The sequence below is a fragment of the Candida parapsilosis genome, contig 005809 (assembly GCF_000182765.1).
Source record: "Candida parapsilosis strain CDC317 annotated contig 005809".
NCBI lineage: Eukaryota > Fungi > Ascomycota > Pichiomycetes > Serinales > Debaryomycetaceae > Lodderomyces > Lodderomyces parapsilosis.
In genome coordinates this window covers 2,672,625-2,687,242 of record NW_023503281.1, presented here as the reverse complement: position 1 = coordinate 2,687,242, position 14,618 = coordinate 2,672,625, and the positions used below count along the sequence as shown (strand labels likewise).

The 14,618-nt window shown below is 39.0% G+C and overlaps 6 protein-coding genes across 6 annotated transcripts; 5 read left to right on the top strand and 1 right to left on the bottom strand. All coding sequences in view use genetic code 12, as the record gives it.

The window, feature by feature from the left end:
- Window positions 1-2,562: 2,562 nt before the first annotated feature.
- Window positions 2,563-4,263, top strand: AMN1 (Amn1p; the record flags this gene model as incomplete). Its single annotated transcript, XM_036810208.1, has 1 exon — window positions 2,563-4,263. One exon carries the CDS (start codon window positions 2,563-2,565, stop codon window positions 4,261-4,263), a length of 1,701 nt encoding a protein of 566 aa, XP_036666769.1.
- Window positions 4,264-5,133: 870 nt separating this feature from the next.
- CPAR2_212450 (uncharacterized protein) lies at window positions 5,134-6,018 on the top strand (the record flags this gene model as incomplete). The annotated part of the gene is made up of 1 exon (XM_036810207.1): window positions 5,134-6,018. The coding sequence occupies one exon, from the start codon at window positions 5,134-5,136 to the stop codon at window positions 6,016-6,018; it is 885 nt and encodes a 294-aa protein (XP_036666768.1).
- Window positions 6,019-6,052: 34 nt separating this feature from the next.
- On the bottom strand, window positions 6,053-7,687 carry CPAR2_212440 (uncharacterized protein; the record flags this gene model as incomplete). Its single annotated transcript, XM_036810206.1, has 1 exon — window positions 6,053-7,687. The coding sequence occupies one exon, from the start codon at window positions 7,685-7,687 to the stop codon at window positions 6,053-6,055; it is 1,635 nt and encodes a 544-aa protein (XP_036666767.1).
- A 797-nt stretch (window positions 7,688-8,484) lies between these two features.
- On the top strand, window positions 8,485-12,102 carry CPAR2_212430 (uncharacterized protein; the record flags this gene model as incomplete). Its single annotated transcript, XM_036810205.1, has 1 exon — window positions 8,485-12,102. The coding sequence occupies one exon, from the start codon at window positions 8,485-8,487 to the stop codon at window positions 12,100-12,102; it is 3,618 nt and encodes a 1,205-aa protein (XP_036666766.1).
- Window positions 12,103-12,274: 172 nt separating this feature from the next.
- Window positions 12,275-13,369, top strand: SGT2 (Sgt2p; the record flags this gene model as incomplete). The annotated part of the gene is made up of 1 exon (XM_036810204.1): window positions 12,275-13,369. One exon carries the CDS (start codon window positions 12,275-12,277, stop codon window positions 13,367-13,369), a length of 1,095 nt encoding a protein of 364 aa, XP_036666765.1.
- A 117-nt stretch (window positions 13,370-13,486) lies between these two features.
- CPAR2_212410 (putative hydrolase) lies at window positions 13,487-14,599 on the top strand (the record flags this gene model as incomplete). Its single annotated transcript, XM_036810203.1, has 1 exon — window positions 13,487-14,599. The coding sequence occupies one exon, from the start codon at window positions 13,487-13,489 to the stop codon at window positions 14,597-14,599; it is 1,113 nt and encodes a 370-aa protein (XP_036666764.1).
- Between the last annotated feature and the right edge of the window lie 19 nt (window positions 14,600-14,618).

The window sequence follows — 14,618 nt, the reverse complement described above, 5'->3', positions numbered from 1 at the left end:
AACTTTTGAGTAATATTGACTTCAACAAAAGAGAAAAGTCGGCAGTTCATCAAAAAACAAAAGGAATTTGGTACTGTTACACAAAAGCGAAAAAAAAGAAACTAATTCTTCTTTTCCTTCCATATTTGACTCATAGATTCACTTTAGATGATTTCAGCCTTGCGAAGGTCGGTGAGGAAGACTCAAATAGGTGATCATAAGACTTGGGAATGTACCGTTTACTACACCAATTAAAGATGCTGGACCCTTTCTTTGCACCAACACTCAACGGACCAAAATTAAAATAAATTGTTCTCTCTTAAGAATGCAGGACAATTTTCCGAACTGATTCTACACATGGAATCGACAACGTGCAAGAGGAATAGCCAGAACGACCCACTTACCCACTCGAGACCCTGCTACCCACCCAATGCCTGTGGCTTTGGATCTACAAGGTTTTGCTGACCTCAAGCAACTGTAGTATAATAAGCATCGCAAAAAAGTTTTTCCGTGTTGTCGTGTAAAGCCACAAAATGACAGATTTTTCTTATCGATTTCGGACTTTTTGTTGCCGAAACTCAGAGATGTGATAAAGATACAGTAAAATTTAGTTGTTTGTCCTGATTGTTGCTTATCGAGATAGCTTTGCCGAAAGAATGTCTAACTTTTCCAACTCCTCAAGCTTTGAAATTCATACAACATTGAAGTCACTTGTCCGAATGACAAGATGAAGAAGCAAACGTATGTGAATAGTGAAAGAGGATTTTCAAGATGCGTGGCGGATTGTAGACACTTCTTTGGGTGAATCTCAACCGCGACTCACGGTAGCCTGTGTCAAAACTGTACGACAATGCTAACCACTTTTCTCTCTAAATCCTTCGTAAAAGCAAATATTGGCTGGAACTATATCCTGATGACGACTATGAGTGACGAAGAGCTGCTCCCGTCAGCTTGGGAGGGACCCAAACAACGGACATCAGATTACTCTCAACAGTGGTCACTACTAAAAGCCAACCTAGTCCGTCTCTAAGTTACGAGTAGACGATGATTTTTCGTCCAACTTCGAAAACAACTTGGCTTGCTGGAAGTGTCTTGAAAGAAAGGGCGAAGAGCCTGTTTTTCGTTTGTGATCCGAGCCTGTTGTTGGATTGCATTATCTTGTGAAACTTGTACAAAATATCTTTCACTTTGACTATTCCCCAATTCGTAACAAATACCAAGCCTTTTGTAGTCATATAATATTTACTTATTTCCTACTAAATTCCGATAGAGAGTAACAACAAGGGGATACAAAGAGCTGTACCCCCTGTCTAATTTGATCAAAAAAATACTTTCTGCATATCGAAAAAAGGTGGTGAGAAAGATTTGCAGAAATTATGAGCCAGCCTTGCGCGTTCATGCTCCCCAAGATTGGCGCTTTGTGGTCGAAAAAAACAAAAATGAATAACGAAAAAGGATGTCTACAAATGTTCTTTTTTAAGGCACGAAAACTATAAAGCTTATGTTCATTCAAAGGAGTCCCTCGAGATTAGGTAGTTGTTGTTGCACCGCTCCAGTTGAGTTTTGGAATGACCCAGTTGAGTATTGTGTTCCTCGAGGAGAATTTGCTTAAAAGAAGTAGCGGAAATCGTAAATCTGGAACGTCGCAACATTGTGCAAACAACTGGGTACTACTTCTTCCTTTTTGAACGCAATCCAACTCACAGTCGAGTACTTTGGTCCGGTTGTTGAAGTGATTTTTCGACTCGATACGATTGGGTTGTTTCTTTGTGTTCAAGCGGAAATAAAGCTCTAAGGTTACACAAATAAACGCAACGAAAAAAATTCAATTCTCTTTTCAGTTATCAAAACCAGCCATCTTTTTCACTTTAAAGTGCCACTACACAATGCAACAGCGTGATACGACCACAAACTCCAGCTTGTTTCAGAAGCCAGTTTTAGAAACGTAAACATTGAAATATAGACAAAAGGTTTTGTTTCTGGGTTGTCGTACTTTTCTTATTGTTTTTTGATCGTCAAAACTCACCGAACATTTTTCACGTTCACATACCAATTAAAGTAGCTGGCTTTGCCAAAGTGTCTGCATCAACTCACCATTGTTTTCAAACAAATAGAAAGGGTTTTACATTAAATCAACATATTTGGGTGCTTTATTGTTTAGCGTACATTTGTGACATTCCTTTCCTCCTTACTTGCATTAACGTGCTGGACGCGGAACAGGTATATAAACACGGCCATAGCCCCCCTCCATCCCTCGAGAACACACATCTTTCCATCAACTTCGAAAGCCCCTTTTTTTAATTGTTTAACCTAACGTTGGGGAGGCACATCACCACTGGCCTACTCAAACACCTACACCTACGTCTGCACCTCATCTTTCATCATCAGCATCCAACACTTTGTCAATTACATCTAACTCACCCCAGTCTATCATTTAATTACCATTGCTTTTTGCATATTCAGTCATTAGAAACTACATTTTTTTACAGGTTCTACCTTAATTTTAATGTTACACTTGGAAACCACTCCATTCAATTTTCATTCAATCACCCTTTTCAATCTGCATTTTTAAAGCTTCCAATTATGAGTTATAGCCCAACTAAACCATTGCCTTATGATTCATCAGATAATTGTCCCATTTATAATCCATTTTCATCCCCATCGCATACAAGTGGGGAAGATGATAGAGGTAGCATTCCCTTGAAGAAAGCTAGGAGAGTGGTTTCATCAAATTCATTATCGGCATTCTTACAGAGGAGAAAAAGTCAACGCATGGGAAGTAGGAGCCGCAAATCAAGTCGAAGGTTGAAAGGAGACGATGTTTCTGTTGTGGGGGATGTTTATACTTCATATGCGTCTTCACCATCGTCTTCTGATTTGGAAAGTTTGCCCGATTTAACTGATGATGATGCTGACACCCCTGAAACAACTCCTATTAAACCAATTCACAAGTTTACTTTCCTTGATACAATTTCACCGGGAAAGAGACTCATCTTTGCAGATAATGATACTCACGAGCAACAACAGAACCACAACATACCAAAATCAAGCGTCTTATCTGTATTTCAAGTGCCTGAACTTGTTCATCGTATACTCTTGTTTGTGGAGGCTCAAAATGATCACCAGCCTCATGAACCTACTCCAATTCGAAGAAAACCAATGAGTTATAATCATGCATTGTTGATTTATGGCGATAAAGAGCTGGCTCAACAGGCAATGGCTGAAAATAGTGAACAACAGCTCCAACAACACCTCACCACTACCAACCCCTTATTCAATTGTCTTCTTGTTAATAAACTATTCAATAGAATCACCACGGAGTTACTAGCTAAAAAGTTTTACTTTTCCAATGATGTTCAATTCCAAAAATATGTCAAATCAACCACCATTGGAGGACCCAATTCGGTACAATTCCAACCACAACTGTTTAATCTTTATAGGTTATTCCATTCCAACCAGTTCCTATTCAATCAGGCAATTAACAATATTAATTTTCATAATCTTACTTCATTTGAATTATTCATGTGTCCTAAAATATACCCATCATGGGACATATTCCAAACTTGCGGTGCCAATCTTCAATCATTGATAATTACCGGGTCCAAGACAATAGATGATGATTTTTGTTACATGATCAGTCAGAATTGTCCCAATTTGACGCATTTGGACTTGCGAGCGTGTGAATTGCTCACTGACTCAGGATTGTATCACATTTTTAAAGCCAATCATAAGCTTCAATTGGTTAATGTGGGTCGAAAGAACAAAGGGCATTTAATCACTGATACTTCTATTGGGACCTTAGTGAAGAATAACCATCATCTACACACATTAGGACTTGCTGGCTCGTACATATCGGATGTCGTGTTGTGGCAAATAGGTTACAATTTGAAACACTTGTCGCGTCTATCACTAAATAACTGTCCAAGGTTGACCAATTCGGGCGTGGCTAATGCATTGAATCAATCTCGATTCTTTCCTCATTTGACAGTGTTGGAGTTGCGATTTAATCTACAATTAACTGATTTGAAAAGTTTGATACATTTCAAAAATAGAAAAAACTACCAATATTATCACCAAGAACAAAACAGTGCTGGGGACTTGTTGCTAGTGGAACTTTGTGAAACTCTCATGTATAGAATGAGACGTCAGGAATTGGATCTAGATAAGTTAATTTCCAACAAGATCATGAATGACATCTTGTATTGGATTAATGATCAATGGGAAAATGATGGTGACTTACCTTACTTGGAATTGTTAAATAGCAGAAAGAGAAAGCGCCAATAGAATATTTAGCATTGAAAATCAGCGTAGTTTCCTCGAGTGAGTATACCAACTTGCACAATCTTGTAAGATTGCTCAGATCAAAGGTGTCATTCACTACGACCCCTAGTGGTTGAGCAACCTTGTTTCGATATGTTTCCCCACAATTGCCAAATATATCATACAAAATTTTTGTCTCGTATAGCAAAGTGAGACCATAGTTGCATAACCCACTATCAAAATTCTTTTGTGTGTCTCCAACAAAATTTGTACGTGGCAACAATAAACGCTATACCTGTGATCAAAATATGTAGGAAGTTCTAAATTTAGAAGTTAAAATGATCCGTATTTACTGTTTGTTGCTAACTACGACAGGGGGTGAATGTAGTGACAATGATCATCATTCGTTGCGGCTTTTATTGCAAAGGCGGGTGTGTCTAACCAGATTTAACGATTGAGGCAAATGTAAAAGGTCGGGGGTCGTGGGGCCAGCTTCAAAAAAAGGTCTAGATTCTTTTAGACGTACAGAACTAGGCGTGTAAAGAGTGTCAGAAGTTGTAACTCTATGCATAGAATGTACTGCATATAAGAGAGTTTTATTTTTTTATTTTTTTTTTTTTTATTTTGAAATTCATTGAAATCGGTAAGAGAGAAAAAAAGTGTTTTGTGTAATGGAGATATATGTCTTTTGGCTTATTTCACTTTTTTAGATTCCAATTGATAATTTTGGATCAAACAATTTATGATTTCTTTGATTTATATATATTGAAACAAAGTTGCTTATCAAACAGCACCTTTCCCACGCTCGCTTGCAAACCCACCCCCTTTTAGTGGAGCCCTCGTTGAAGTAAACAATTGATTCATTTCATATCCCTCCCCTTTGGATCTTTTCAAATGCCCAAAGCTATAAAACAACAACCTTCAAAACTAGACTTGGTAGATGATACTACACTAACTTCCTTACCGTTTCCACCGCCACCTCCAATTAAAAGACCATCTTCGGAAAGAGATCGACGACTGAATGCGCTCCTTGATTCTAACCCATCGAGGCACACGGATCAAACGGAAACGGAATACGTTGGTGATTTAGATTTTCAAAATATTGGAGAGGAGGTGGAGGATGAGGATGAGTCTCTATATGAATATTCGTACGAAGAAGAGGACCCGATAGTCTTGGTTGAAGATTATTACACGGCAGCACCTGCATCTTCTTTATCTCACAGGACATTGACATCACGTTCCAACTCAGATCATCATCTACTACGCCAACAATCGCTTGCCAATTTTAAGAAGAGAGTTTTATCTTCCAGCTCAAATAATTCTACCGATACCATAATCATACAGCCTGAGCAAAATGTAACAACTAATCCAAATACGATATCACCTTCATCATCATCAATAATTGCACATAAACAGCCGCGACACCACTCAGATGATCTCCAAGCCATATTTGGTGACTTGCCATCTTTCCATCTTCTCAAACATTGTGATCTATGTGATAAACCACTTTATGAAATTTCCTCAATTATCAATTCCAAATCCAACTTAAATTTGAAAGAGTTTGTTTGTGGCGATTGCATTTCAAGTTATGAAATATTCATGACCGAGTTTATTCAAGAACAACAATCAAAGAGAATGAAGGAGGAGTCGGATGTAACTAAGGAGCCAGCATCAAAAAAAATAAAGAACACCAAGTTCTGGCACGTGTTAAATCACATTTCGACAAAGTACAATGTGAGAAGAGAGGTTTGTATGAGAGAAAGATCTACAGTTAATTGAAAGAAATATACGTAAAAATTTGTATTCCACTTGTCTACACTTTCTCGTGCAAAACCTCATCCAAGGCTGGGATACTTTCACCATCGATGTACTCCTCGTCAAGATTACTCTTTGGCCCGGTGTATACTCTGTAACCCCAAGTGTAGTAATAAGCCAATGACAAAATCCAAACCCCGACATTGATCACAACCGTATAGTTCATGGATTCTTTATCAACAGCCTTTGAATCAGGAAACATGGCCAACACAATAATGAATACCGACCAGCAGCTAGCAACAAGACAAATGGCTCTGGTCAACCACTTGCCAAAGTAAAAGGGCCCGGGAATAAACTTTCTTCTACCATAGGGCAACAATACCAAAATCACCGGCGTAACCCATGCAAGATTATTGGAGCAAATTCCCAATGAAAACAACGCACTAGACCCAGCTGACCCAGGAATGAGACACAAGCAGCCAATCACCAATGCACAACAACCAGCAAAGACTGTTGCTCTTACTGGCACTTTTATCTTTGGATCAACATACTTGGCCCATTTGTAAACCCCTGGCAACCCATCATCCCTAGCAAAAGACCAAATTTGTCTCGATAATGCAATTGTTATGGAAATTGCCATCAAATATTGACCCATGGATATTAATGACATAAATGCAACAGCCCATCTTTTGCCCAATGCATCATAAATGATTTGAGCCATCGGCGATCCTGTTGCTGAATCCAAAACTCTTGCTACATCACCATCTTTGATACATGCGGCACATACAATAACCACAAACCAACCAAGGAACCAACATGCAGCAATTGAACCCAAGATTCCCACAGGTATTGATCGTTGCGCACTCAAGGCTTCTTCAGAACAATGAATCACTGAGTCAAATGCACCAATAACCCAGACCGCTGGTTGTAACGAAATGAAGAAACTCCATCCCACGCTCCAGTCCCGAGCATTTTCGAAGTTACCAAAAATGAATCCTCTTGAGTTGAAACCAGAGCCGAACCCAGCTGGAACAGCAATCAAAAACAACAACACAAGAAAAACATTAATGATTATCGAAGCTGTTTGCAATGACGCAGCATGCTTTGTTGCCAAGCAGGACACGATCATATTGCTGACAACACATGCTGCAAATACCCCATAGCATTTCCCATTGGTTATATCAAAATCACCGTCTTGCGAAATCGAAACTGCAGACAATACTTGCACAGCGAAACCATAACTGATACTGCACAAGCCACCGATTAAACCGAGCGAGTTTGCGCACCCGATTAAAAAGCTCAATGGGACTCTGAATGTATCGGGACAGTAGTAGTTTGTGTAATAATACAACCCTCCACTGGTTGGTATGGCACTACCCAAGAAACTCATTGACAATCCAACGCAAAAGATGAAGACACTGGCAATAAACCAACCCCACACAAGACCAGCGGGGCCAGCCTCTAAACCTTGTGCTAGGACTGAGGCAATGCTGGGCAACAATCCCATAATTGAAAATGCTATTCCAAACACTTGCAATGTGGAGTAGTGACGGCGTAACTCTTGCTTGTAACCAATTTGATGCAATAATTCGACATCTCCTAAATTGTGTTGTGGATCAACATGTCTGACCTCAGACCTCGAGGAGACTATGTTGTGGAGGTGTTGGTCTGTTTTCGATTTGATCGCTTCCATTACTCAAGTGAGAGGGTGAATCTACAGCCAAGCAGTTTACAGTTTTAACTTTGAGCATATGGCTGTCTGGGAGCTTTTATACCTCGTAGTAATTTGTATAGCACAAAGACGATGGCAATTAACTCCCCCGTCATTTTGTGAATAAAAATTCCCTCAAAATTGTAATCTAGATTGTAATCTAGATTGTGTGTGGCTTTTCGGGGCGTTTGGGGCAAGTGGAATGACAATGGCAATCTGAAAACTCATTATTTCATGTAGAATAGGCGGTTAAAACTTGAACTTTTGCAACACAAAATGACGGCAAAGTGCCAAAATTTGAGATTGATTACCTGCATATAGAGAAATTGTTATCTTTTTTTGCAGATGTCCAACTCGTTTCTTATCAAGAATGGGAACAACACAAAATATAGTTATTCATTTGAAAGCCATTGCCGAAATGTTTCAGTAAAATCTATTGTTTGTGCTAAGTCGAGATTACCGTCTAAGCGGAATTTACTAATTGGGAAAGAGAAGACGCATCAACATCATGGCTATCATAGAGCAGTTCGCTCTATCCGACAGGTTTCAAGCGGGTAAGTCTATCTCCGGTGTAAGAACACGATGAGTTTTTCATTCTCTGAATCCCTGTGCATTATTAGTTCAATACCCTCTAGCACTATCTCACTGCAGTATGAAAGTCCTAATGCTGTGGTGGATTTTGGTGGTGAATGTTTCGAAATGAAGGTAGCGCTGATTCTATGCAAAAATCTCGGTGGCTATAATATTCGCCAAAACATGAGCAACATGTTCAACGGGTCATGATCCGACAACAACAACAACAACAACAAGAGCAAAGATCATCTTCTCATCTACCTGTTCTATACAACCCACTACTAAATTGCATTTTCAACAATCCCCATCATTCCAAAGCCCCCTTTAAAAGAACCATTGAGGATTTAAGTACCAAGCATAACCAGTATACTATACTTCTACCTCCAGCATACATTTTAAATGAGTTTCATGATCCAGCCTCTGACGACTCAAGCACAAAGGTGCTATTAAAAACCTTATGCTACAACAATGAGGACTTTATTAGGTCTCATATACTAAAGACGGGGGCGCCAGTCTCATCAACAGTGACACCGATTTCTAAAGAGCAGCTGATTATTTACAACACTATGAATGGGAAGCAAATACTCATCAAAAATCAAATGATATACACCGGGAAAGGGTTCAAACGCAGTCTTAAGTTGAAAATTACATCGGTGCTGTATTTCAAATCATTTTGCGACTATTTCCCCAAAGGATCCCAGTTTATGATTATTCATATTGAGAGCTCACTCATTGGTGGATCACCGCCCTTTAAACCACTACCGAGCTTGCCACCACCACCAGTTAGTTCCTCATCGTCAACCAAGCCAGAAAATGTGGCCAATGTTACATTTGAAAAATTATTGCGTAACTTTCCCCTTTTGTCCAAAGCAGTGAGTGACAAATTTTATCGACTATTCCATCATAACAATCGCCAATTTCATCAATTAAGGACAAGAACGAGAAAGAAATTGAGTCTTATAAAAGGGGAGTTTACTAAAATGCAAGAAGAAGCTTATAAAATTATTCTGGATAGTGTTCGGGTTGAAAATCCAAATAGCGAGCAAACATACAACTTGTTAAATCATATTGTTAGTACCTACCCTGAACTTGATTTGAATAAACTTGTTCATGAATACGTTGAAATAAATTTATACGACCTAATGTGGTCGCAAATGATTTTCCAATTTAATTACCCCAATGATGATAAGCAAGAGTACGACCCAGAGGCAATGAAATATCTTACGGCCTCTAAATACGAAAGTCTTTCTTGCTTGTCGTTGAATCAGTTGGACTTACCGGTTAGCAAACCGTGGTTGATCAATGAGCTACACCAGCGCATATACCTCGCAATTCAGGAGTTTAAAAAGTTGTCGGATTCGTCAGTAATGAACCTGACCGTGAAAACTAGCATTGTTTACAAAACCATGGAAATTCTTTCGCAAGCGAAAAAGGGCAGTGAGTTGGTTGTGGATGCAGACACCTTGATTGGATTGTTGGTTATGACAGTCGTCCATGCCAAAATTGACAACATAGAAGCACACGTATACTATATCAAAAATTTCAACGCCATTGACAGAACCAACGATGGTCAGTTCAATTACATAATAAGTAATTTGGATGCGGTCATTTGTCATTTGTCGGAGAGCGATTCGTTGCAATCGCTCGCCATTAGCTCACAAGAAAACTTTGATTTGTGGAGTGGTATAGTGGATCAGGATGTGGAAAAAGTTAAGCAAATTGTTTCAAAAGCTTGTGAGGAGTACCTGGGTACTGATTTGCCTGCAAAGCACTGCTTGTTGAGTAAAAATATCAATGGTGAAAGTGTAATTGATTTTGCAATCAAGGCGAAGAACTATGAAATCTACAATTTGATAATAAACACCTCCATGCTGTGGTTTTCCATTGATTTTGTCCTATTTGATAAGAATGTGATCTCAAATCAAAATCTTTTCATGACTGCGTTGATCGAAGAAACAGATGATCAAATATTGGATGATCTTTTAGCGGTTGTTACTCAAAATGCCACTATATGTGAACAAGTTGCCTATTTTAACACTCCCGATAATACAGGGCGCACTATTGGACATTACTTGTTTCACAACCATCACCTAATCACCAGAATTGGTCACTTGATTGATTGGGAGATTAAAGATCATAATTCACACACTCCTTTATTCAGCTTGTGCCGTTGTTATGACCACCCAAGCTATCCCGAATTGCTAGAAGTGGGGTTCAACGCGGTTTACAAGAAATATGGTAAAAAAGGTATTGATTTTGATAAGCATATGGATAAGTCAGGGAACACATTACTACACATCATCCTCATGGGACTACCACAGACGCAAATTTTATCTAAAGAAGAGAATTTGGTGAATCTCAATTCAACGAATGCGAAAAATCTCACTCCATTGATGTTGTATGTCAAGTACAGTCGTTTGGAAAATCTATGCAACATTTTGAAAGACGACCGGCTTGATTTCCTACATGAAGATCACAAGACTTTCTACAATGTATTTGATTATTTGAGTTTTGTTAGTACTAAATCATCAACTTCAAAAGAGTACAGAAAGATTGAAAGACTTATTGTTGATCATTATTTTCAGAATTTTTTTCCTGCTAATAGACCAGATAAGCTTGCCGCTTTCAATGGCAAATTTGACTCTAATTTAAAAGAATGGGTAATTCATTTGAGAAATGAAGATTGCAGATCCAAACCACAGTCTTTAAGATCGATAAAGCAAGTGTTGTATGTCGAGAAATTACAACGGCCAATGTCTATATTTCCTGATGCTGATCTCATTTGGCGCAATCATGCAATGAATGTTTCGACAAGTCCAATGTTTCAAAAATTGAGAATAAACAAGTTAATAGCCCAGCTCAATGTTTTGTTTCAAAGCATGATGTTTCAAAATGACGTCAATCCAGAACAACTATTCACTACGTTCCTAGGAGACATCTCTCACAACTTGTCCGTCTTGGAGCAAAAGCAAGTGATTCTGGCAGTTATTGAATCGCAAAAGCAGGACTATGGTCAGGTCAAGTTGAAATTCAGCAACATTCAGGAGATGGAGTTTTTCCTTGACTTTTCGTTTCAAGATGTCAAGAAACACGGGTCACTTTTCAACAAATTTGCTAAATTAGTTTGTATTGGGGAACACAAACAATTGGATTTGAGAAATGTTGAGGATTTATCAATGAGTCGTATAAATGAACGGGCATTCTTTTCGAAAATGTTTAATATACCTGAGTATCATTATCAACAGTGCAGTCTTGGTGCTTTAGCGCAATATGTTGTATGGCTCGATATGATTGGAGATGAGTTGTTGAAGCATTTTCAAAAAATTCATCTGGATGTGAACGCTTGGAAGAAGTTGTATCATGAGATTTGTAACATCAATCTGGAATTAAGATCAATGGAACCGACACCCGAAACAAATGTTCCTAATGGGGTCCCACAAGAGGGGAATCATCAAGGAGAAGCCGAAAATCTTCATCGTACTGGAACAAACAGCTCTTTATTTTCAACTTCCACCCATACCCATGCTGAACTGATACCTGACGAAAGTGAGGGATTGAACCTTTTTGGTCTTGGAAGCAGCAAACGAAATCGATATAAGAAGTTAGTCGTTTCAAAAGCGGATTTGGTAAAGCAGATTATGAAGCTGAACATTGACCTCAAATGGGAATACGAAATAATGGCTACCCAGATTTCAAACTTTTTAACATTTCGAACTCAATTCTTGAAGTTTGGCTTATCGATTTATGTCAAGGAAGAGATTCGGTGTTTGAAGCAAAGACAATTGGAGTTGAGCAAATACTTGTATAGAGTAAAATATAGGTAAAAATAATAGACCAGGTTTTTGTTACACAAATATTATAATGATGAAAGATTTACAATGTTCAGAAGAGGCGAAAATCTTACATGTTTTTTAAATCTCCAACGAAAATAAAAAGACACTGACTGATTCACTCACCAATAGTAACCCCACTCACGAAAAGCTATTTTTTATAACCATGTCATCAGTTTCTAATCAGGACGTTGCTTTGTCAATTATTGGGTTCTTGAAGCAATCAGTAGCTGACAAAACCATTGCTGAGGATTTCGTGGAATCGATGGATGTTGCCATTGATTGTATTGCTGACGCATTTGATGTAAACAAAGACGACGACAAGTCAGTAATTGAGTCTAAATTCCATGGCAAGTCCTTATCAGAATTGATCAAGGCTTCAATTGCTTCGTCACCATCAACTAGTGGCTCCAAGACTGATGATGATGCCAAACCATCATCTATTGTTGTTGATGACAACACAAAGGAAAAGGCTGATAAGTTGAAACTCGAAGGTAACAGATTGATGGGGGCTAAGGACTATGAGGCGGCGATTGCCAAATATACTGAAGCAATTGGTTTAGATCCAACCAATGTTGTATACCTCTCCAACAGAGCTGCTGCATACTCATCAGCACAAAAACACGCACAAGCAGTTGAAGATGCTGAAAAAGCTATCAAATTGAATCCAGATTTTTCAAGAGCTTATTCCAGATTAGGTTTAGCTCAATACGCTCTTGGGAATGCAAAGGAATCCATGGAGGCTTACAAGAAAGGTTTAGAAATCGAAGGTGATAAGCCATCAGATGGTATGAAGAAAGGATACGAAACGGCAAAGAAGAGGGTAGAGCAAGATTTGGAAAATTCAATTTCCAGCTCTGATAAAAGTGGTGGTAATGTTGGTGAATCTAGTTCCAGATCAGCACCAGGTGGAGGTGCTGGTTCCGGTACTGGTTCCGGTGCTGGTGCTGGTGCTGGAGGCATGCCTGATTTCAGTTCTCTCTTTGGCGGTGAATCTGGAGGTCCAAGCGGTTTATTTGCCAATTTGATGAGCAATCCTCAATTAATGCAAGCTGCCCAAAGCATGATGTCAAACCCAGGTGCTATGCAAGAAATGTTCAACAATCCAGCTGTTCGTCAAATGGCTGAATCTTTAGGATTGGGTGGACCTAACGGACCAGATTTGTCGGACATGATGAACCACCCGGCACTTAATGGATTCAGAGGAGGTAGAGGCAACAGTGACAACAATGAAGGTGGTGAAGGAAATAACGAGTCATAAAAGTGAGTAGACGATTAGTAAGTAGATGGTTCAATAAAATTGCAAATTGATTCGAGCGCGAAGAAATAGAGAGCAGCACATCGATGAAACTAAAATCCAATCTGTCCTCTTCGCCATATGCTACTACGAACACTTGTATTAAGGAGGAGGTTCTTTCAATCTTTTGCAGCATTGCTGAACTCATCAAACCTACCAGCTCTTCACCCCACCTTCGACATTGAGAAAATCCAAGATCTCCCATTCAATGACAAAATATCCTTACTGTGGAAACAACTTATCCCTTACAAAGTCAAACTCAACAAAGAGGAAACGCCAGTTCTTTTCCTTCATGGATTGTTTGGCTCCAAATTGAGCTTCAATAAAGTGGGCCGATTGTTTAGTGAAGTAACCAAGGTCCCTACTTTTGCAGTTGACTTGCGCAACCATGGTGAATCACCTCACGTATTGCCATTTTCCTATACTCAAATGGCCCAGGATGTGTTTCATTTCATCAAGGAACGCAAATGGGACAAGTGTATACTTGTTGGACACTCAATGGGGGCTAAAGTAGCCATGTTGGTAAGTTTGTTATACCCAGATCTCGTTTCGAAATTGGTTGTTATTGACAACACTCCACATTCGATGCCATTAGACCCCCATTACAGGTCGGATGTATTAGGTATGTGCGAAGTCGAAGTGCATCCGGAACTATACAAGAAGGGTTCGAATGGAAGAAGAGTCACCGAAGTTAAACCGATAAGCAAGTTTCTTTCCCGGTATGAAAAGAGTCCACTTGTTCGACTGTTATTGATGAGTAATTTGCTTTTAACTCATAAGGATATTGCCAATCCCCATGTAAAAAATCGCTTGAAAGAAGTATTTCGAATTCCGGTGATGAATTTTTGGAAACATGATATCATTAAAACCGTTGAGTCATGGCCAGATTTACCTCCAGATTTTGAAAAATTCACTCATCCTACTTTGGCCATGTACGGGAACCAATCACCATTTGTGAAACCAGAATACTTTCCTGTATTTGAAGAATATTTTACTGATTTAAAATTCCGAGAGTTTAATTGCGGACACTGGATATCGCATGATTTGCCAGGGGAGTTTGTTAACGAATTAGTAAAGTTCATTGCACCTCCTTGGGAAAGAGGAGAAAAACATGAGAAAGTGATTAGAAGACCAAAGAAGAAGCCTAGACCCCCTAGACCGGGGCGTTACCCACCAGGGCTAGATCTAGAATAGAATAAATTTCATTAGAGCT